At 42.9% G+C, this 23,895-nt stretch overlaps 2 protein-coding genes across 8 annotated transcripts in view; both read right to left on the bottom strand.

The window, feature by feature from the left end:
* Nucleotides 1–13,943, bottom strand: rassf8b (Ras association domain family member 8b). Of its 5 annotated transcripts, XM_028396748.1 has the most exons (11): nt 13,639–13,943; nt 11,537–11,603; nt 11,313–11,348; nt 6,480–6,650; nt 4,377–4,727; nt 4,086–4,291; nt 3,799–4,002; nt 3,499–3,573; nt 3,049–3,171; nt 2,331–2,457; nt 1–1,988 (listed from the first exon to the last, which is right to left on the bottom strand). In XM_028396748.1, exons 4-11 carry the CDS (start codon nt 6,589–6,591, stop codon nt 1,873–1,875), a joined length of 1,314 nt encoding a protein of 437 aa, XP_028252549.1. In that variant the 5' UTR covers nt 6,592–6,650; nt 11,313–11,348; nt 11,537–11,603; nt 13,639–13,943; the 3' UTR covers nt 1–1,872. The 5 variants fall into 5 exon arrangements, with proteins under 5 accessions (XP_028252549.1, XP_028252565.1, XP_028252574.1 ...); XM_028396764.1 differs by lacking the exon at nt 11,313–11,348 and having other exon boundaries at nt 4,095–4,291; XM_028396773.1 differs by lacking the exon at nt 11,313–11,348 and having other exon boundaries at nt 3,847–4,002.
* pkp2 (plakophilin 2) overlaps nt 8,985–23,895 on the bottom strand; it is a 20,008-nt gene continuing 5,097 nt past the window's right edge. Inside the window, exons 8-14 of one of the 3 annotated variants that reach the window (XR_003669578.1) lie at nt 23,690–23,851; nt 23,289–23,465; nt 22,733–23,163; nt 22,510–22,597; nt 22,015–22,354; nt 16,941–16,944; nt 8,985–8,995 (exon numbers count right to left, since the gene is read on the bottom strand). Coding sequence is in view for 2 of the 3 variants with exons in the window: in XM_028396716.1 (XP_028252517.1) it covers nt 22,295–22,354; nt 22,510–22,597; nt 22,733–23,163; nt 23,289–23,465; nt 23,690–23,851 (918 nt within the window). In the remaining variant the exon portion in view is untranslated. Of the gene's footprint in view, nt 8,996–16,940; nt 16,945–21,610; nt 22,355–22,509; nt 22,598–22,732; nt 23,164–23,288; nt 23,466–23,689; nt 23,852–23,895 lie in introns of those variants that run through there. The other 2 variants (XM_028396729.1, XM_028396716.1) reach the window with 2 other exon arrangements.

Here is a 23,895-nt window from a genome sequence, read left to right on the forward strand (position 1 = left end):
AAGTTGTGATGTTAATTTCTCCGGGTTACCTGCCAAGCACTCAGGAGGAAGGCAGTCACATTGTAACCACTGTGTGTGTGTGTGTGTGAATGTGTGGTTATTGATCACAAACAACTGCACTGATTTGTGTGAATGCTTCATCAGAATTAGGAGCTAGGACAATATAATTGATTACTGATGGTAAAACAAGTCACAACAACAATGTTAATTTGACATTGTTACAACATTTGTTTGTTGTCTGCACCATAATACAGCTAGGACTTCAGTGTAGCATTGCCGGGGTAGCAAATTAGCTCAGACTTACTCTCTGCTGAGGGGAAACCTGCAGGAGGATGGAGAAGATGATGGGCGGCCAGGCTGCCCTCAACTGATCCAGATTTTTAGTACCAGCACGCCATCTTTCTTAAAGAACTCAAAAGAACTTGTAGCCACCCTGTGTTCTTGCAGCTAGCTAGCTTGTCTTCTTCCGTTTGCCCCTTTTATGGCAACATTAAGGTGCATTACTGCCACCTACTGTGGCAAAAAGGAACTGACATGTATTAAGAGGTTCCGATGTTTTGCATTTTTTCCAATGCTCCCACATTGACACATTCACACATTTAAATTGCAAGTGGGCTAAAATAGGTCTGAATTTCATTCTTTAAGCACTTACATCTTTTCTCCACATTCATAATTTGCAGAATTACGTGAGTCTGAATGTAGTTTCCATTTGACAGAAATCCCTCTAGCGGATCAGTAATAAACTAGTCTGTCCTCCTGTGGGACAGAGCTAACCCACCTGGCACAAATAAAATTATGCTGTGTGCCACTGCTACACTTCATGAACATGTATAAAAAAATACATTCATCTAACCATTTGTTGCACTAGCTTTGGTTTATGGGAGACATCTTCAGTTAGATGGCAGAAATGAGCACAGCCTGTCGCACAGATGTGTGTGTGTCCCTGCTTAATGAACACAGTGAAACATGCCAAACGCTTGGCCAGTATTTAAGTGGCACCTTAATACACAGAAAGCTAAAGTGCTGAGGAAATACGCACAGTTCTATATATTTATATATATGACCTGTGGAAATGGACATCAGCTCAGACTAGGAAGGTGTCTTTTACTCAAGAAATGTTTTGGCGCCACCCAGTGGTCACACTTGGGATAGAATTTCCAGACAGTTGTCATTTTATTGATTTTAGAGGAAGAAACAGGGCCAAACTATTCCTGTACTGTTTCTCGGTGAGCTTTTTTAAATCAGCTGTGTCTCATGTTAGGATGTTTCCATTGCTGAGTTATCCTCCTACTCATATCAATACAAAAAGATCAGACTCATGTATAAAAATAAGGAGAGACCCACTATTGAACTAAACTGACATCAGTCGCCTGAACTGGTGCAACAGTAACAGTTTTATCAAACTTATATGGCGCATAGTGTTCAACAGATACCTTGAGTTTTGTTTTAAACATCTTGACATCTGGTTTAAAAACACCAGAGTAAGGCATCAGATATGGCTGCATCGTGATGTGGTGTCAGTGTTCGAGCATGCTCATGCATTTTTTAATTTCTTTTGTGTTCTGAAATTGTCTCATCATTTACAGCAAACACATACAGTTTGCCTGCACACACATCTGCTGGCTGGTAAAGTGGAGCCGCCGGAGTGTTGTGGGTCGCTCATCAGACACAGTCAATGTTCGTTTGCACGTTGTTTTGACATCAGTGTTTGAGTTTGAGTGTGTAGGCAGGAAAGATGCAACCTCTGCACCACTCAGGTGCCCCACCAGAAATTTCAGCTGTTGTTGTTGTGGAGTCCCTTCTCGTTAAGCTTGTGAGACTGTCTCCAGGTGTCCCACCAAAAAAAAAAGTCTCCTGGACAGACAGGGAGGATCAGACGTAGATGCCTTCAGGGTTGAGGCTGGAGGAGACGGTGCTCTGAAGAGTGCGAAGGTTGCTGGGTAGGAGCCGAGCCGAGCCGAGCCGTTTCAGAGAGCCACACTCCACCTCTGAAGCACAAAACAAAAACATAGCTGGCTATAAAGAACGTAAAGATGTAACTGCAACAACTTCCTATCAGGACTATCAAAGCATTCTGATGTTATGATATGACCTTTGTCTGTGTGATTTAATGAAAAAAAGTCAAACTAAACTACAAACTACATGTCAGAAACTTCAGCCTGACATGGCGCTGTCACGATGCCCACAAGATGGCACTGTGTCCATAGACATAAAAATACATTACGAAACCTCAGCCACAATGAATATGGATGTAACTTTTTAACAATGTCATGAAATCGTGGAGGTCACAGACTCCTTGTGGGTGTGTACTTGTATTCATATGCTTGTACCGCTGTAATTCTCTCCTGTAGGCTGAGCAGGCAGCACGGTGACCTTGGTACCGGTCTGCTGAATGAACTGCTGCAAGTTGACCTGTCGAAGTTCTTTTGTCAGCTGCTCCAGCTCCAGCTCCTTCTCCTGTGATGGAAATAAATAAAAAAAACACAAACACAGTGACAATGAAGTGGGAGTGAAAAATAAATAATAAGCAGCACCCAAAGGGTGAAATTTGAGATAAATCTGCGCGGAAACATACATGATCTCAGTCGCAGTAAGCAAAAAAATACAAAAAGAGGATCTTTCCAGAAGTCCAAAACTAGGTTGCGACAGCCAAAGAATATAGTTAGCTCCCAGATGGTTACGCAACTGCAGGCAGGGGATTGTGTACTTACTCAGGCCCCACTCTAATCAGGCAAAGAATGCTGTAATACCCTCCCTCCCTTCCCCTTCTCATTACCTCACGCCTCCCATACCCTACTGGACCTTGCCTGTACATGGAGCACTTCAGTTCATACAGGCAAGCATCCACTGCACATCGCTGCAAGCCAGAGATAAAGCTCCGCTTCACTACCCACCACTTAATGAGCTTAGATTTTTGTGGTTCCACCTGTGCACAGAAGACTGAATCATCATCACACACACCCTGCGCCAAACCTTTTTAATAAGAATTTCCCTATCTTCAAAACAAATTCGACCAAAATGCCTGGGAACAGTATACTGTGAGCTGACCTGTAGTCTCTTCCCCGACTGGCCAAGTGAGCGCTCCAATGCCCTGCAGCTGCTCTCCAGCCGTGCCGTTTGTTGGCTCTGCATTTCCAACTCTGCCCTCACTTTCTCCAGCTGGGCCTGCACCTGAAATCCAAAGCAGACATGAAGAGAGACAGAGAGACAGCCAAAGCTCAACACAACTTTTTAAAAGAAGCTTATGTAGGAGGGCACTTCATCCTTTAATGTTTAAAACTTGTTTACTGCTCATTTACTGTGAAGACTTTCCCATTTAAAGCACTTTTACCTTAAAGAAGGTGTTTCCTTAAAATTAAAAAGGTGCTGAAGTTACTGTTTACACAGCTATGATTTAGTTTGACAGTGGAGTGTTTTTGGCTGTAGAAGCCATGCTGCTCTCTGTTTGTCTGCTGTTGTGCATGTGTGTCTTAGAAACCAAGATAAACTGGGCCGTACCTCCTCCTCATTGACCCTCTGGGTGAGTTCGGCCTCCTGCTGCAGTCGTTCCTGCTCCAGGCCTGCTTCCATGCTCTGAGCAATGCAACAAAGATTATTATATTATTATTATAGTTAAAAAAATTGGAGAGGAAAAGAGCCATTTAATAAACCCACTAAAAAATCCCCCTATTTTCTTTTAAAGGCAGATCAACAGTGGTGTGACCGGAACGAGCTTGAACTCTGCTATAACACTATATAAGACATACAAGATGCAACTGAGGAGGTCTTCTTTGTGGCCTTAGAGAATGATGTGTGCACCTGTATGCGAGCTAAGTACTCTGACAGCTTGGCCTCGCAGTCACGTACACGGCCCTGCAGTTCGGCTAGTTGCTGCCGCAGTTGCCGCTCGCTCTCCTGCTCGATCTGCAGCTCGTTCTGCCAAAATTCCTCCTCCTCCATCTCAGCATCGTTCCTCCTCACCTGCTGCTCCAAAAGCAGCAGCTCATCCTCCATGTTTCCATCCTGTTCAGAGCAGAAAAAAAATGACAGGAATAAAAGGTGATGTAAGTTTGTCTCTGAGCGCTGCCAGCTGTGGTTTCACTCACTTCACTGGCCTCGCCTGCGACCTCCTCCCAGTCTCGCAGCTCGGCCTCACAGCCCAGCAGACGGCTCTCCAGGGCCTGAAGTTTGTCTCTCTGCAGCTGCACCAGCCGGCCCAGCTCTCTGGATGGGCTCCCTGGTACGGATGCTGTTCCACCCCGCCCAACTCTGCTCAGGTTCAGGTTCACACCGTGCTGCTGGGGTTGTTTGGCTGCGTGTGGTGGTCAAAGGAGTGTCAACAGGAAGGACAATCACCAACAAGCACTAATACGCCAAGCAAGAAATAAACACACTACCTTCAGCATCTCTGCTTTTTCCAAATAAGTCCCGTAGACCTTTGGCACCTCCTGTGAAGGTCAGAGACTTGCGTTTGGGTTCCCTTCGCCTGAGCGAGCGGTCAGTCCCTGACGAGCGGAGCTTGGCCAGAGGTGGGAGGCTCTGGCGGTAGAGGCCCCGCTCTGGGACACGAGCCTGCCCGTCAGAGGTTGGCCGCTCACTAATGGATGGGCCGGTTCGCTGGAGGATGAGCTGCACGTCGCTGGCATACTGACCCCACTTGTTGAGGGAGACCACAGGGTTTTCATGCGGAGCCAGGTGGCGCTCAGTCTCGCGCCATTTCTCAATTAAAGTGTATCTGCCAGTCCGTCCTAAGACAAAGACATTCAGTACTTCAGGTTTTCAGTGGCATTAACGTTGCTCCTTTAGCTTGCGATATTCTCCATGTTTATCTCAGCTCCTGCTCTTTTTGAGTCTGTTTGTAAGTGTACTTCAGTACATCCTGTTCACTCCTTTGATTCTCTATCATCACTGAGTTCAGGAAGTTTGTGAGGCTGTACATATTGCAATGGCTCACTTTATACATGCCAATGGGCATCTTTCTTCAGGAAATCTGATGGCTTCACATTTTGCATCCCAGCTTCAGTTAGATTTCTAATTAAATCGCCTAATACCACTTCACATCAAGTCTCAAGAGACATCTGACATGTTGTGGCAGCTTGAGAGGTTTTCATAGGCTCAAAAACCGAAAGAGGGAAGCTGATAGTCTGATCGCTAAGACAGCTGGACACCAGGAAAACATTCAAGCCCACGGTGCCATGTATGATTGTGATTTACTACCTACTCAAAGCCTTGGGTTTAGTGTCTTGTCACACTGGCATACCGCCAAATGGTGAAATCTGCCATATTCCTGGATGACTGCCAGGCAGGCTACTTCTTCTCCAACATGAAGAGCAAGCTCAGCTATCGCCATTTTGCCGATGATGTCATTGCTGTTGTAGAGACCTTCTATAAAAATGCAATGCAGAAGAAGAAATGTGCTAGTCTCCCTTTCATATGTTGGACAGAAAATTGTTTCCCCTCAGAAAGAATGTGAACTTTGCTCAGAGAAATTACATTTTATGAATAGTAATGAGGAGTAGCAGTAATGTAAAAGCATTAGACCAAGTATACATCAAAACAGTCAGATTAATGTATGTTAATGTACTGTGTAAAGCCACAGTCGACCCCCTGATAAGAAGCAACGCTGCCTCCTCTAAAATGATCAAATAAAAGTTTGCCATGTGCGTTGCAGAGTAGACAGATTAAACACTGACAAAAGGACAAATCCAATCCACTGAATTCTTTCACAACTCTCCCACGCTTGTGCACCACTGGCACATTCAAAGAACTTCACCGGCGTGGTCACTGAAAGAGCTTTACAGTGGGAAAACTCAGCTCAACAAACAGCGATTGTGTCAGCCAGAGCACCGAGTTCAATGGTTCACAGCTTTTTGTGCAGACCCCTGTTTTCTTGTCTGTAACCATATAGATAAGAGAAACAAACTGCACACCGCCCCTTCGTGCACAGTAAGGGTCCTTGTAAAAAAAAAAAAAAAGAGGGGCTTTCATCAGTACAGCCATTCACACTACTACTAAGTGCCCCGATCAGGACAAAAGGCACAGACGACACAAAGGACAGTGAAGGCCATAACTCCTGCCATGCTGTCACTATGAGCCACACACACAGAGGTTTTAGCTCTAATCTTAAAACTGTTAGAAACAGATGTGTCTTTACAGTCCAACTCAGACACTGTCAGAGAGTAAGCTTGTTTTCCTGCAACTGTACAGCACATGTCAATAAAGCAAAGACTGCAGTATGACTCATCTACGTTTGTGGAGCCCAATGGAGCCCAAAAAATGAAACTCTCTTTGTGTCCTCTGGTCACTTTTCATTTTCATGCAATTTATCACCTCCAGTGTGTCTGACATGTAGCCTGGAACCAACACACACACATACCGCAGAACCCCTATGAGGAGGTTTATGTAGGACAAACTATAATTTGCACTACTTTATCGAGAGCCGTTTAACCACTAATACTTTACTCTGTACTGGTACTGATACCCCGCCATATTACACTTACCAATGGCTTGTGCTAAAGCAATGACCACTTCCTGGCATGTGGTGAACTCTGTGACCCCACACACGATGCGCTGCACTCCGTCCACCCAAACCTTCAACTCCATGGCCTTCATCCAGAGGCCTTCATTCCTCCACACCACAAGGGGGTGCTGTTAATGTTTTATTTTCCATCCTAACAGGGAAGAAGACAGCAATGATTAGTAAAATGAATGCGTCTCAAAGGCTACAATGACCTGTATTAGAGCAGTAGTGGCAGTAGTCAAGAAACAACTCCTGGGTGAGATGTCCGTGGAGTTTTATTGTCTTTCAGCCGATTGTTTTGGTTTTACTGCCCTACGTCTTACTGTTTCGGTCCCCCCATCCGTCCTGTTTTCAGACAGAGCAGGCAGATGTTTGCTGTTCAACAAGCCCACTGTGCGTGCACTACAGGCTGAACTGAGTGGAGCATTTAGCAGCTAAGGAGCCAGATATCTCCCTCAGACGTTTGTGGTGACCAGCTTTCATTACACACACTAATCAGGTAGACACAAACATGATTCAGAATGAGTTCTAATGATGCTACAGGTCTGCTCAATGTATAAAGGGACAAATTAATTCAGCATTGGATTTAACCCGCTCGCTTCATCTTGTTACTTACTTTGCAAATGGCTTAACAGTTTCTTAGTTGCACATTGTTAACAACATACAGCACTTGTTCTCTGAAGCAATTTCATGTAAAGCTTTGTGACTGTGTAACAGAACCCTTTTTCATTTGCGGCTGTTCAGTGCAGGAAAGCTTACATGCACACAGAGCGAGAGCCATTTCAATGTGCTGACACAAGCACCACAGCAGAGAGGCAGTCATTATGAACCTGGCAAGGCCACAACAGCAGGCCAGAGCAACAGAGCAAAGAAGGAGCAGGTGTCTAATGCTCAGTTTTGCAGCCCTACTGAGCAGCAGCACCGCTTTTTACCTGACTGGGCCATCAGCTCAGCTCTGATCCTTGACTTTCCATGCTCCCTTTACAATTTAGGCACCTTCCATCTTCATTACAGCTGGAATGAGACTCCCATCCCTCCTATCATTTACTACTGGTACCCCTGGAGGCCTTTTTCCTACTGAGGCTGCATTATACTGCACAGCCCTCTGCACTGAGGCCATCCTTTACGGGCAGGGACCGCATGTGGCCAGAAGTGGGATAATTTGTTACTTTAGACAGATACTGCAAGATGAAGCTGAATTCAGATAGATGTTAACAATCCAGTAAATGAGACTGTTCCTATTAAATGAGCTCAGTGGGTTGGCGGGAAGATTATATGGAAGACAAGAGGAGAATGAAGGTGAGAGAAACGTGTGAACAAAGCAGAAGAACAGAAAGTTAGGGTGGCCTGAAGAAAAAGTAGCTTCAGAGGCTGAGAAATGAAGTGCCAAACTGCAGTCCCTTGAATGGCCACTTGAGGGTTGCCCCAAAAAACCAAGATGGCGTCACCTGCAGTCACTGGATTTACCGCTCTTTATGGTGACATCACAGAGGACGTGTTTACATTTACAGGCTGAAAACCTCTTACACACAGACTTTGTGTGATTGTGTGACCCCTAGTGTTCAATGCAGGAATTACATTTCTTTTCAGATAGCTGGAAATAGAGTTGTTACTTTGTGATTATACGGTTATATAAGAAAAAAACTGCGGCAGATCACACCAGGTAGCAAAAGCCTCTTGACACAAACTTGTAAAAGTGATCTCACACACACACACACATTTATGATTTATGATGATGAATTAACACACACTTTTCAATGGGCACATCTATGTGAAATGTCGTACTGAAGTCATTCACTCCTCTGTGCTACAGTTACCACCATCACAACAGCTGCAGATATTTCTCTTTCTGGTTATACCACATGTGATTTTAAGGCACAGAAGATGGTTGGAGAATTATTTCAGCACTACAAGTCATCTTTTCCACTAAGCTATAATAATTAAAAGATGATTCATATAGTTGGAGCTACTTTTTGGCTAGAAGTGCAGACAGTCTGCGGCCTGTTAGAATATCAAAAACAGCCACAAAAAGTAGACAACATCAGATTAAAACTAACCTCACTAACATGCTCCTCTGTTTATTTTCCACTTCTGGGCCCGCCCCCGACACAAACATCACAACATTATGCTAATAGGTATTTGCTTTCATCAGAAGCAGCACATACTGTGGTACCATTGGAGCAGGCAGCTGTGCCAGAGCAGATGTTCTGGTACTGAGAGCAGGACTATAGGTGCCATAGCTGTGATCCTGGACCATAAAAGGCACCTATGATGCTCACAGTCTAGTTACCTTTGAGCTGTGGAAACTTTGACCTGGAAACCTGAAGGTCAGCAACACAATTGAATTCTCTGCTCCAACAACATGACCACTAAGGTCTGTTTCCTTGAAACGAGCTTCGATTTTCTTTAACACCCGAATCACTGTGAAGGCTTTTTATTCCTCAGCCACCTCCACCAGAGCCCCCCCCCCTTCTGTCTCTCCTGCCATTGCAATTTCTCTCCTGAATTTTCATCATCTCCACGTTCTCCCTGGTTGTCTTTAATCTAAATTACTTTGATGCTCCCACTGCCAGGGTGTGAATAAATAAATCATACAGGCTAGTTTACACAAATTAGCATTTCTATTTTGGTCCAGCTTCATTGTAAATGTATACTTCTGTGTTTAAACCCACACACAGTAAAGTCAGAACCTGTGGGAAAGGTGCTGTAGCTGCTGGAATTTCCTGTCGCATTAGTCACAGTTTAATAAACAGAGTCCAGGAGAGGCAAGAAAGCCCACTTCAACTTATTAAATGTTTAAATTATGATTTTTCCCTTTTATATATATTTTCCCATATTGGATAGATTGGAATCATATTTAGTACAGAAACCGGTGTCCCTGTTTGTCCAATGCTTTCATGTTTACTAGTTATCACACAGCAGTAGATAATTAAACCTGCATGTGTCTTCATAGCAATATGCCCTCCTGTGGTAATATAAGTAAAGTACATGTAAACTCTGTTAGGTGAAAGATTTTATTTTGCATGATGTTGTTATGTGGTGTGGGTCCACATATCTAGAAGTGTGTCCCTAACATGAAGTTTTCATTACTTTATGCATATTACTGTAATGTGTTTTATAAGTACTTATGTCTTAAGTAAGTTTTACAGAAGATCAAAGGAAGACAGGTATACTGAATGTATTGAGAAGTGTGTAATTTCATTCTTCTCATAGACTTTTGCAATTCATTTCCTCTGTCAGCTGTTGTCTGCTCTTTGGAGACAGCTCTAGTTGATATCAAGCTAAGGTTGTAAATCCAGATCTTGATTGAAAGAATGTGTTCATCTCCATGACCATCTCCAGACGCCTTGTTTCAATCTTCTCTACGTATGATGACCTGGATGACTGAGAATCTTCATCAACATCTCCATGACCCCATTTTACGACCCACCCTTCCTGTGAGTTTGTCTTCCTGGTCACCTCCAGATCTGACCCACAGCTTATGAGATTTTAGGACTTAAAGTGAACTTACATAGGTAAGAGGTGTAAGCTTTTATGGGGCGTCATAAAGTCGCTCGTATGGGACAGTGATCGTTCTCGTGGAGAACTTATCTTCAACTTAGGTTTACGATTGACACACGGGGACCCCCTGCTATTTCCTTTCTGTTTTCTCCTGACTCTCAGGTTTAACCATTACCAAATAAGGTAAACTAAATATCTGTTGAGCTGACCCCATTGGTGCAGAGTTAGGGGAGGACATGATTTTATGGGATCTCAAGATAGGATAAAAGGTGTTTCTACAAGAATGGCATGTTGTTCTCTGGCTGTGGCCAGGCAACCACAGAGATCTGTTTGTGTGACTAAGAATTTGCTTCTTTACTGTTAGAATGAATTGTAATTTTGAGACCAGATATTGTCAACTTCTTCTTAATCAAAGAACCGGGGAAGATGAACGAAAGGATCCAGAAGATTTCTTGTCCATAACAACTCCAAGTAGAGACTCATCACCAGGCCAGCCAAAGAAATAATGGTGGCACCATAATGTAATCAGACAGAAAATCTGAGACTGAACATGAACATGCTCACATTGGACCTCATTTTAATGCTATATGCTTCTCAAACCTCTGTATAAGCTAGCTTTATGTCCTCACCACCTTCAGAAAACTCTTCAAAATTCAAAATTTCTTAAAATGGCTATTTAACTCAATCTACGTTGACCTCCATGTAGAAGGGCCAAATTTGCATCAGAAATTAGCATGTTTTCGTCCTTCATAACAGAACAGAGCAATTAAAAAAGAAAGAAAAGCGACATAGAGTGTCCTCAGTGGAAGAGATATAAAAGGATTTTTGGTTGTTGCATGGAAAAAAACTCCTTTAATAGATGTGCTGTGGGCTGAAAGGTTGCTGCCATCAGAACAAATCTGTGCTGTCACACAGCTTCTGCTGCGGCCATTTCATTTCAGACATGAAGAATATTGTGCCGTCTGGGCCACGAAGTGCTGGAGCTAAACTTAGTGGTGACTTCAGTCAGCAGCCTCCCCTGAAGTTTCATTCCCAGGATGCCATAGGAAGGCAGAGCCAGGGAGGGGACGCAGAGTGACAAGTCAGGGTTTCTTGGACGGATCAGAAGGAAAATGCCACGGAAAGCTCCTTTAAGATCCCAAAAATGAGCTCTGAGGAGAAGTTTTTCATTTTGCACCTTGGAGTCTGGTTTGTACCCAAACAGCTCATTTCCTGCCTCACTCACCAAATCAAACTTTAACAGACTCACTGATTAAAGCTGCACCCAAACATAGGCTTGTCTGTCTATCACAACAAACAAAACTCTGCTTACCATGTAGCAACGTTTGTGACTTATTCCAAGTGGGAGCTGCAGATAAACAACAGATAATGATCTAGTTAGATGCCAGTTTTTAAGGAGGCTGCAGCAGCAGGAGGGGGGGGGTCCTCTGAAACAAGGGGTGCACAAACAAAAGAGCATGCTGTAGTGCTTGTGTAGAGTGTGTGCGTGAGAGCGCACATGGCTAACAGCATGACTGGATGCAAACAATCCCTCACCATGGCGACGCAGCTCTGGCTTTGTCCAAGCCTCACACAGATGACTGGATTGATTGGAGGGTACGAGCTGGGAAAGGAGACCAAACAATCAGCAACAATTAAGAAGCAGCCCGTGCTTTCCTGTCACTTCCTCTTTGTCTCTCTCTGAATGTGGGCTGCGAGAAAACGTGGAGGTGTGTGTACTACAGCAGGGTTTTTCAAACTCTGGATTAAAAGGGGGGGGTCTCAGACTTGATCTTTTGCTGCACTCAGAAGTGCACATTAAGTATAATTTTCTGCTTCTCCCAAACTACACTCCCAAACCAGCAGAAAAGTCACAGGAGGGTTAAACCTCTGGGAACAATGAGTCATATTTCTACACTGCTAGCATGGCTAAAATAAAAAATGCAAATGTCAGCAGGTAAATACCAACAGCAAATGAAATTAGATGCCGACCTTTGTCCTCAGACAAGATGTCAGTTTTCTTGATGGCCCTGTGCATACACACAGTGTGCTCATAACTTTAGAGCTGGCATGCAGCCTTCATATTGTGCAGGGTCCCACTCCTCGCTGATACTAATACACTACTAATGCTATTAGAATCTCTGAGGGAAAAAAAACAGTTCCTCCTAAGACTGCTAATGCATGATGCATCTACACTGGAAACCAAACAAACTGTGGGTCTACACATGGATGCACAAAATATTAAATGACAGGTGTCAAAGTCTTCAGAATCCAACTCAGCATCGTTCCACCTGAGCAGGAAACAATCACCATATTGAATCTAAGTGACCAAAGTACCACCTTGCAGTCTCAAAAGTTAAAACTAATCAGCTTGGTGGAGACAATAAGCCTTTGACCCTGTAAGGCTCAGAGCTTAGTTGACCACAGGCTGGCTGTGTGTGTGTGTTTGGGGGGTGGGGGGTAGTCTGGTGAAAGATAAACTGGACTGGATATAGATGTAAAGTCTGCTAACAGTTTCAGTAGCACAAATCTGACCTTACAGGCAAATATTGATTGTATGGAATGATGTGTAGCATGGATAACAGTGAAATCAATCATTAGAATAATGGATACAACTCAGGGGAAAAATAGTGGATTGGAGATGGATGTTCAGCTTTTGGCTTAGAACCCTGAATGGATGAGATGTTTAGCAACAGCCACACACACAACTCATTTGTTTGACTGACAGCTAACAGACAACTTTTGGATGAGTTGTGAGGATTTATGTGAACAGGTATTCAAAGGTTTTTAGACCCACACTTTGTACTTTTCTGACACAAGCACAGCACCAAGACAAGATCAGAGGTGGAGCCTTATAACAATCATGGCTACTGCAGGGTCAGGGTATACCCACAACTGAACCCTTTTCCCACTGAAGACAGATACGTCTTAGTGGGTTTTTTGTCCTGTGTGAAAGGGCTATTGTAAGCTGAATATTGAGGAACCTCCGAAAGAGGCCTGAGCCAGGGCTGATGGAAAGATAGAACTGTTGTAGTGGTTAGAGTTCAACAGATTTACACAAGAAAATGATAGATTTATGTCAAAGTTGCAGATATGTAATGCTCAAGGGTGCTCCATTGGTGCATTTGTAGCCATCACATGGACACAAAAACAATGGTGGATAGTCAGATGTCTGTTTGTATTTAAAACCATCCTTACATTTTAAACAATGGATGGTTTAAAGAGTAAATTATGAGACCTGGTCCAGGTGGAAGGTGTAGTATGAATGTGAATGAAGACATGTTCCTACACAAACACAGGACTTTGCCCTTGCTTCCATCAGCACACATAAGGACTCCTCCAGCTGTGCTGTAGCTGTTAGGACTCAGCTGAAGGAACTCTGATTGAAACCACTGCTGAGTGAGCGCTTATAGCCCAACTCTATTAAAGAGATTCATCATTGCAGGGCTCAGCACACACACGGTGAGCACTCACTCATACACTCACTTCCTGCTGCCTCATGAATCTGGTATGTTCTGTGAAGAGCACAGACTGAGGAGGTGGGATGCATCAGCTTCAGTGTCCTTGACAGTCACAGATAACTTATCATCATGTTTAAACGGCAACAGCTCCGCGACTGACGCATTCAAGTTCCACTGCGGTGCGCAAAACAAACATACCTCTTTCCTTCGGCATGTGAGTCTCCTGTCGGTCTGTATTCCCGGTAGTTGTCTCTGGAATCACATCCAGCACTTTCCACGACATGTGTTTTACGGGATATCCCCGTTTATTCCGTGCCGATCCGCGCCTGCACCACAGTGAACCGTGCGCGCACGTCCCCGCCTCTGTGAGCTAAAGCAGCAGCGTGGATGTAAACACACCGTCCCAGTCATCCGACAACCGACGGGGGCAGGAGGGCTTTCAACATCTGCGGCTCTGTCTGTTAGCCCGCTGCTCTGTCCATCAGTGACGGAGACTTCACTTGTAAATTACGGAACAGAACTGGGACACCGCAAGGCATGATGGACCAGTTAAAGCTGCAACGCACTGCAAATGGACCGAGATCCCTCACTGAGGGGGGCTCAGGGTCTGGATCAGTTTTAATTAAAAAGAAATCACTGTGACACTCTGCGGATACTCAGTGTGTGTGTTCAATATATGATCCACTATTTAAGTATGTACTTTACTTTTTAATTGTCAAGAAAAACAGTCAGAAAGTCAAATTATCTCAGATTATTGTGGTGAAAAAGCAACAGGTGTACACGCAGCTGTGTAATGTTAGACCCCCCTTCCAGAAATACTTTTAAAAAAAGTCAGGGGCTTTGCTCCTTATACACCTCATATAAGATCCAAAATCCAGCTTAAACTTTGACTTGGAAGTTTGACATTACATCCACCATTATTCCAAGTATGATGGAACAGTACATTCAAAGAATGTTTACATGCACACAATATTTATTTTTAATTCCACAAACAGCCTGCAGCTTACATGACGAATAAATATAATATAAATATCATATATCTTTGGAGATTTTGGGTTCTTTACTGGAGTTCTGTGAGGCGCGCACACACACACACACACACAGGAGTTAACCTAAGAAGCCTTTTAACAGTAACAGGACAGAATCATGTGTTTGTTTCTGTGTTATTTTGTCCTCACTTAGAATTCCAGTCAGCGTGCATGTCTTCATGTCTCACAGTATTAATCATGACGGCTGCCTGTTGTGCTGATCGGGCAGAATCACAGATGACCTTCAGCTTTTCAATATACTGTAATTTCAGCTCTGCTCTGCTTCAAACAGAAAAAAGTAGCATTTTCTGTTGTTTGACATTTACATACAATCACTGCTGCAACACTTTGATCTGTTCTTTTTCTGCTCAGTCTCTCATAAATCCTCTCTCTAAGTCTTTGGTTGAGTCATAAATTAAATAAAACCCACCATATTGCTCAGTTTGTAACCAGGTTTAACATTTAATACCAGAGGTTTGTAGGCCTGTACATCTGCAAAACTCTGCAAGTAATCCTAAACGTATGCTGCGGCTGCACTGACGATCAGTCCTCAAGTGATTAATGTTTCCTTACAGGCAGTGTTGCCAACAGTTGACAGATGCTTTCAGGATTTAAAGCCTCCAGTGTTATGCTGCTGCTGCTGCTGCTGACGATGTCATGTCAGGTGTCCTAATCAAATACAAACCAAAGCGTAGCCAAGAACACCTGGACACCTGGAGGCCATTCGGTTACACCGCTGTCGCGCCTGTTGAGACGAAACCTAAACTTTACTGGTTGTTGTGCAAGTTGGTGACAGGTGTACCTCAAACAGAAACAAACAAATACCTGGGTGTTCACCTCAACAACAAACTGGACTGGACTCACAACACAGACGCACTGTACAGGAAGGGCCAGAGCAGGCTGAGTAAGACTGCGGTCTTTTGGAGTGAAAGGGGCACTCCTGAAGACTTTTTATGACTCTGTGGTGGCATCAGTCCTCCTGTACGATGTGGTCTGCTGGAACAGCAGCATCATTGAGAGGGAGAGGAAGAAGCTGGACAGAGTCATCAGGAAGTCCAGCTCTGTCCTGGGCTGCTCTCTGGACTCAGTGCAGGAGGTGGGTGACAGGAGGGTCCTGGCAAAACTGACATCCATGCTGGACAATGAGTCCCATCCCCTGCAGGACACCCTGTCTGCACTGCAGAGCAGCTTCAGTGGCAGAATGCTCCACCCTCGGTGTGTGAAGAAGAGATACAGAAGGTCTTTCCTTCCTGCTGCTGTCAGACTGTATAATAAACACTTCTGATAGGTGCAATACTCACACACCACAGTGTACAATAAATTATTTATTTAGTTTTTGATGCACTATGTACAGTTTTCTTATAAACCACTTCTACCTCCACTCACCTGTGCAATAACTGTTAATATGTAAACTGTCTATTTTATAATGTATATATCTTTTTCTTAACTTATCCCTTGCTGTCTGTATGCCGTTGCAAAAATGCAATTTCCCCATTGTGGGACTAATAAAGGTTTCTTAATCTTAATCTTAAACAAACGAGTTGCAGTTAGACCCAGTAACCACCAGGCAGGTTCAGGTGGCTTCCTCCTGATTGCTGTATCAATTTGATGCATTGTGCTATGATAGGAATACACAAGACTGAAGTTTTAAAGACAAGCTCTTTGTCCAAGTTTGCAATAATTGTATTTGAGTTATTGCTGCTACATGATGATATAAACACTTATTAAAATGATAAACTAAAGATGGATGAACATTTCTTTGGGGTCTCACACCCTGCTCTGCAGCATCTAATCTTGATTGTTAATTTTGTTACACCTCAGTGTACCAGCCATTTATTTCATCGTGTGTTAGTGGGTTCTTGACTTTGTCTTCTGGTTTTGGAGTTTGTCACATCTATGTGCTACATTGTGCTTTCGAGTCCTTTGTCTGTTCCCGGTCACAGATGGCTGCAAAAATATTTACTTCTGCTGTAACATTAGACTTTTAGCATGTAGGTTTATGGGGTTTGAGTCACTCTTAAAGTCACCTACAAGTGGCCATTTGTGGAACTGCAGTTTTGTGCACAAGTTTTTAGCCTCTCCTTTTTTAAAAATAGTAAGAATCTAGTGTTTTAAGTGTGTTAAGTTACTGGATTTACAAAAATAATTGTGAAAACAGAAACATCCTGCATGTTTTAAAATACTGGACAGGGAGACACTGTCAGTGATAAACCTGTCAACAGATCCCAGCATGACCAGTACTGCTCTACTAAATGATTGAAGAGCTACGTCACAGAGTTCAACACAGGCATAATCATTCTGTTTTTGGAACCTATGCTATAATGCTTGCATAGCTTCCGGTATACATCACTGAACAAACTAGATTAAACAAAGCTGACAGAAGGAAATGCAAAAATAGTCCGTCTGACCTTTTTGTTTTCTTTCAATGATTAAATCAACTCTTTCATTCTTCTCTATTTTAATCTTGGACACGTTGCTTTGTGTTCGTTGGATATTTAGCAGTTGGAGGTTAATTTATTGTCTACTTTCCTCCGCTACTCTGATGAATTCTTGAAATATGTGTTTCAAACTGCTGCTGTTGACCTTCTGTCCTTTCCGATGTCCGTGCGGCTGCATGCTGTTTGCAATCAGGTCGAGAGGCCAACTTCCTGACCCGTCACACCAAAGTCTCTTTTTTCAAGCTCTTCAGCATGCCATCTCTAACCAGGCTTCTCCGTACCAGTCACAACACAACCTCCTTGACCCCAATCAGTCACGAGTGAAGCAAGCACTCTCTGATTTTCAAAAGCTCTCCACACTTCTCATGCTGCCTCCTTTTTCATCCCTGTTGACCTGCCACCAGTTCCTCCTTGTTCCAGAGACACAAAACTAGATGTTCAGAGAGATTTAAACGATACATAAGCCTTCTTTGTAAAAGGCTGAGCGGATCTATTAGGTTTCATTGCAGGAATCCCTCAGTGCTCCATCCTGTTCATGCTTTCCAAGACGTGAAATGATCTTCTCAGGTAAAATTTCAGGCTTCTTCTGCTGACCTAAATCTCAGTGCTCACATGTGAACCAGAGTCTCTGTGCTCAGAATACTCACAGTCTGACCCACTTTCTTCAGATTTAGTGCAAAAGTTCACAGAGACCCAAAGATGACCTGATGCAGACCAGTCTTATGAACACAATCAACCTTCATTTAAAGTTGATACAAACATTTTAACCCATTCTCTCCCTTATAGACATGAATTTTGTTCTTTTCGAGTCAGGCAGCACAAATTTATTGATTAGTGTTGTGCCTGCAGTGTATTGTTTTTTTTTCTGTGATGTAATTTAACGTGTGACAATAGAATGACAATCTACAATCTTACCATGTTTTTTAACACTTAACATTAACCAGCTTTGTTTCAATGCCAAACTCGAAATGTAAAAAAGAGACGAAAGCAACCCCTAATGAAGCACCTCACCACAGTTATGTCCTGGTGCCACAAGAGTAAACACTGTAGGGTTGTGCCATCCATTTCCAGGCCTGCCTGTAGTAGATTGAATTACTTGACTATGTCACAAAAAGATATGAGACTGACTCAAGGATAAAATGATTACAAATGGTCACAGTATCCATAACACATGAGTATTTATAAGTTCTTACTGTATCAGAGTGACTCTCTTTGCTCTGACTATAATCACCCCGATAGGAATGTCTGAAGGTTCGTCTTTCTTTGGACAGTTTGGACAAGTGATTTTCTGTCCTCCTCCTTCTGGTTTAGACATTGTATGTCTGTCACATCGTTTCATTTCTAGCTTCAGTTCAGGTAATTGTGAGCTTGTAACTGCACAGAGAAACTGTGTTTTGTCTGAGGATGAAGGTCTCTCTCCAGCTGATTAAACCTTTGTCCCACTTTCACAAGATCTCTCTGCTCTGCTGCCTCTCTCTGCAGACACACAGTCTCAGAAAAGTGACCATGTGCTCAGGCAGGCTGAGGAGCTTTAAAAGCTGAGCACAGCCGTAGGTGATGCCTCCTAATGAGCAGGCAGCGCCTGCAGCTCAGCTCGTTAACAATGTGTGGCTCTAAAAAACATTGAATCATTTACAAGCCCATTCTCAGGCTTCTGCATAAGACACAACAAAGACTGACACATGAATGTAAAGAGAACAGAGGAAATGGTTTTTGATCCCAAGTTAGGGGGCAACTACTAATGCATGGAGGATAATAGAGGATGGTGGTTGTTGATTGGTGGTGTTCCATTTCTTTAGTGGTTCAGTGGTTTTGTTTTAGTGCTTTGGTTAAGCTTAACCGCCAAACTAATCCTCACAAATATACATCACATTTGGTCAACCATACATCCCTCAGATACGACACATGGTTATATTTAAGAACATAAGATTCACCGACCAGCAAGCAGATTTAAAACATACTTATTCACACAACCAAAGGAGAGCACATAGCTAAAACACCAGGCATGTTCTTTGTCACCATCAGGCATCCTATGACATAATGTCCTAAGAGATGGGACATTAATATGTTTGAGAGTGTTCCAATTAGCCCACACCCTCTCAGTGCAGGATGATTCATCAAGATTTTCTGTTGTTTTATTAGGAGAATCACTCTAAAACACCACTTTTTACAGAATTCTTTTTGTTGTTGTTGGACCATACTGCTGCAAGACACATTTATAACCACTGAATTTGATCTTTAATTTCACCTTCTCAGTGTGGTGCCTCACTCCAGACATTCTTTAATGATCTGAGGGGTAAAAGGAAAGAAAACATGATTATCTGAGTCTGAGTTTGGAATGACTTCAGTTTACATTACACATGTTCTTCGAGTGATTGTGTCAGCGGACAGCAATTTGCCTGGGGAGTACTGACACCCCTGACAGTGACCTCAGTGTGGAGTAAAAAGTTCCACGGCTACAGCTCTGTGAATGAATCCTCTCTTTCTCTAAACATGTTGAGTGTTGTGTGACAGCTCCAGCATGGCCCACTTCACTGCTCTGCTCCAGTAACAAACACACCTCGTGTTTCTCGACACCTGTTACCACAGGCTATTTTGGACATATATTATTTCTGTAATGCTCTATAAATATTCTTCAGGGTTTCTCGCTTTGCTTCATCCCTTATGCTGACAAGGAAAACAACACATTGCATAGATTTGAGTGAAAATTACATGCATGAACATTCAAATTATTTAAATTGACTAATCTCACAATGTGCTTCTATAAGTCTGGTTACTTTATTTGTTACAACAAGCTGAAGCTCCGTGAACAGTTCTCAGAGCAGCATAAGCTTTGGAGAGACAAGTAAGCTATTGTCTAAGGGATTTGGCTCCTTCTTAGTTTTTCTCTCCCTCAGCTGAAACCAGGGCTGGAAAATCATGGACTTTGTCACCAAAATAGTTCACAAAGTGGGTGAATTAGAGATTATTAGTGAAAACGAGAAAAGTGTAGAGTTGAGTTCCATAAATAGAAAGGCTTAGGGTTTAATCTGAGAGCTAAACCTCTTTAAAAACACGTAGGATAAAGATTTTATGAATATGAAAAATGTTAGAGGACAAAGAGTACTTGGGGACACTTCTACAGATTGAAACTGAATCTTTTCTTTTCACTGAGGTGATTGATGAGCCATTAATTCTGCTGTGGTACAGCACTGCCCTCTACAGGATGTAATGCATTTTCCTTAATTTATTGACCTGAAAGGGGGATTTAGCATCTTTAAAGAAAGCATGTTTACATCTGAAAAGTGGATGCATTAAATTATTCAGTGTCCTGTGTGAATTACACTGCAGTTCCCATCTTGGATCATATTCAATTAATCTGTACTTGGACATACAGTAAATGTGTTTACTGCATCAAACAGTCCTTGAAGAATGTCTTTGCAGCAGCGGGCATGTGTCCTGACTTAGTGCAGATACGGGGAGAGTCACAGGCACAAAGCTGTAATTGCTTGGTGGGATACTGTTAATTTGATTTAGAAAATTTAACCACCGCCTCAAATCGAGTGAGGCCTTCACAGATTTCCCAGCTGTGATGAGCTTCGTTAGAGGAACTGGATCTCTGGGGGGATTTGGCTGTTTCAATGAATCTGAACTACACCACTGGGGCTAAGTTTGGATATCTCAGAGTTGCATATCATATCCTGTTTCATACTTCCTGTCACTAAGTAACACTGTAAAAAAAATCTAAAGTTGATATAGATGTTAAAAATCATAAATAATGGTTCTTGAAAACTCGTCTCTCCCCTCTGTCCTTAAAAAGCCTGGTCCGGGAGGGGAGGGAGGTTGTTGATTGGCACCCTGCCTCCCAACTCCTCCCCCTCCTTCACTGCACTGCAGCTCACCCTGCCAGGCACCGCAAGGTTAACACCACTTCAGACCTCAAAGTCAATAAGAAGGCCTGACGAATGAACACAGATGACAAACATGAGGTTTTTTTTCCAGCAGTACAAAAACTATCACCTCCCATAATATATATTCAAATCATTCAGAACATGTATGTATTGATCTTTGGCAGTTATTGTTTTGATAAATGGCTCAACCTTTTCTCGGTTAACAGATTCATTTAGAGGAAGGGGACACACAGTACATGTTAGACTGTGCAGCCATTTGTCATTCTATGATGCCAAGCAATGACCTTTTCAATGATGCATATTGTAACGATTATTACTCCGGATTTATTGAAGGAAATCAGTTCACTGGAGATGCAGTCAATGTGCAATTCTGTGAGCTGTATACTGACACTGAGTCTATTTGCACCCTTGTGAGAACAGACAGAAAATATTTACACCCAGAACCACAGAGCATTTTTCTGTTGTAGTTGAATGTCTGCACAGTGTAACTGAGATGCTTACTTACTACTACAGCTACACTACACCCAGGTATAAGCAGCCTGGCTGTTCTAAGCTTGGCTGCAAATAGTATTGTCAGCTACTTGTCGGACACCTGGGTGTAAATAGCCAAGCCCTGGCCTTTGTGTGCAGGTAGCACTGTGAGCTCCTGGGGAAATTACACCAGAGGCAAGAGATGAGTTTGTTCTGCATATTACAGTTCAAAATGCATTTAATGTATAAAAAGATTGCTACTTTCATTTGTTTTATGGTAGATATTAAAATGTTTTATTTGTGGTTCTTTGCTTACATACTGGGAAGTGCTTAAAAACATAGCATGAGTTAGTATTATTAATGTCAAGCTGCCACTATAGAATCAGAAAAACTGAACAAAAAAACAAAACAATTCCATTCATTAGACAAGAAGATCATGTTTTTTAAAAAAAAAAAATATACAGTCATCCTTCAGTTTCTTTTTCCACACATAAAAAGGGTCCTTTGTGCATCCTTTTTTAAATAAAACATCCCACTCATTACATGCACTCAAACTGAAGCGCAAGTTCAATCAGGAAGACTCCGTTTTCTTAACCGTCGATTAAAGCACACCATTTTCCAGTCTTCACTCTATCCGCCTCTCCTCTTGCCTCCCTCTCTCCATCCTCCTACTCTGGCCAGGTCATTAATAGAGAGCACCTCCCTCGCAGAAAATTTAAAAATCTTTCCTTTTCCTTTCAGATTGACTCTTGCAATAAATTCACTCTCATTCAGTCACCTGAGTCTCTCCTGATTCAAATGACACTATTGTCCTGAAGCTAACACCACTGACACCACTTAAACATACACGAGAAACAGAAGCACACGTCTAATCTTAGAAACGTAGGTCACAATATTTTGTCTGAAGTAAGAATTAAAAAACATGTATCACAGTTTTTCAAATGCTTAATTACAAGATAATAGTGCATGGAAAGATTGAACATAGATGATGAACATAAAAAGTGCACATCTTATCAGCTCAGTCTCATCAAGAGTTCACAACCTTTGTCATCCTTGGATTGATGAAGTCCGACTTCTTGTACCCACTCTGTTGAGACAGAGGTAATCATTTAATTTAACCCTAAGTGCCCTCTAGTGGTAAAGTAAAGAATTACAGTGGTACCTAAGCAGCAACAAATATGTTAGTAAAGACAAATTACTAGGTGGCTGCTTAAGGATTTACATTATAGAGCAAGAACTCACCCTCCTGAGGGCCCCATGGAGATCGCTGTGTTTCCATATTGTGTGCAGCAGCACGCAGGCTACCTGCGCTGCTCGACTTGGTCCATAACTAAAAAAGATTAGCTTACAGTGAGCATCATTTCATCGTCATGAGCTGCAGAAGCTGGTTTACGAAACTTACATTGTGGTATTACTATTGAATGTCATAGGTATTTATAACATAGAGAAGTGTGTGCTGCCTGACCCGTTGTCTGCCTTGCTCATGCTGATGACCTTTGGGAGGGCTCCCTGGTTGACGATGGCTTTGACGTTCTTCGTCTCAGTCTGACTCAGGTTAATAAGGATCTGTAACAGAGATGTCGTCACCTCATTCGGCAGGACGGTGCCGCTGTCGTCACTCGGCAGCATCGCCACCATTTCTGACAGCAACTGGTTCACTTCAGGAGGAAAACGAAAAGCCGAATAATATGTGAGGGAGCAGTGTGGTAAAAATACACAGCATGAACACAGATGGAAGTTACCGATGGTGGAGTGCAGTTCTTGGTAGCGAGAGATGTTTCTTATTAGAGATATGGCTGTTTTCTTCACGTTGTTTTCTCCTTCCTCTAACATTTTCTTGACATGCTGGAGGCCATTTTCCCGCTCAACAATGGTAAAGGCAATGGCTTCCGTCAACTGTCAAATATCGGAGAGTATTATCTGTATGTCATGTACATTAGTTTTTTTAAAAATACCTGACTGTAAAGATACAAAACAGCTGACCTCAAAGTGTAAAAACAAACAGAGCCGTCTCATCTCACCTCCCCACATCCAGCTGTGATGTTCTGCAGAGCCCCGATGGCGGCCTCCTGAGTGCAGGGACGCATACTGCAGGCCACCAGTGACAGGTACATGCGGATGGTGATGGGACTCCTCAACCACTCTGTGCCATGGGGATTGGCTTTCTCCTCCAGCAGGGGGCGCTGATGCTCTAAATACTGAGGAGAAAAGTTTCTGTATGGATGTTTGACACGAACCAGGAAGGCCTGACTTTGTCTGCACAAAAGACATGTGGCCAGGTTATAAAATCTTCCAGAGGGGAGCAGCATATAGACTCTCATACAGCTCACACAGCCTGCACTTATATGTGACATAGAGTCAGGTTGGGAAGCTGTGGAGAGCTGGGGTAGGGCCAAGGTGGATTATTGTTCAAAGGGATTACCTCTGGGATCTTGGCACTGCGATAAGCAAAGCAGCCCAAAATCATTGGCCTGGGAACCAAGTGTTGTCGGGACGCTCTTACATCCTGGGTGTAGTTCTGTGGAACCTCTGACTCAATCTGATAAGACAGATTGTGCAATATACAGACACAGTTCTCTGTGGACTGCAGGCCAGAGAAAGAGGTAGATAAACACAAGTATAATCATA

This window comes from Parambassis ranga, chromosome 2 (genome assembly GCF_900634625.1).
Source record: "Parambassis ranga chromosome 2, fParRan2.1, whole genome shotgun sequence".
Classification (NCBI taxonomy): Eukaryota; Metazoa; Chordata; class Actinopteri; family Ambassidae; genus Parambassis; species Parambassis ranga.

Bases quoted from the DNA above. Each gene is read 5' to 3' on its own strand.
- rassf8b (XM_028396756.1), bottom strand. From the start codon at position 6,591: ATGAAGGCCATGGAGTTGAAGGTTTGGGTGGACGGAGTGCAGCGCATC. The intron at 3,172-3,498 runs GTACGGCCCAGT...TTTGGATTTCAG, and splicing joins AGAGGGTCAATGAGGAGGAG to GTGCAGGCCCAGCTGGAGAA. The intron at 2,458-3,048 runs GTCAGCTCACAG...TTTCCATCACAG, and splicing joins AGTCGGGGAAGAGACTACAG to GAGAAGGAGCTGGAGCTGGA.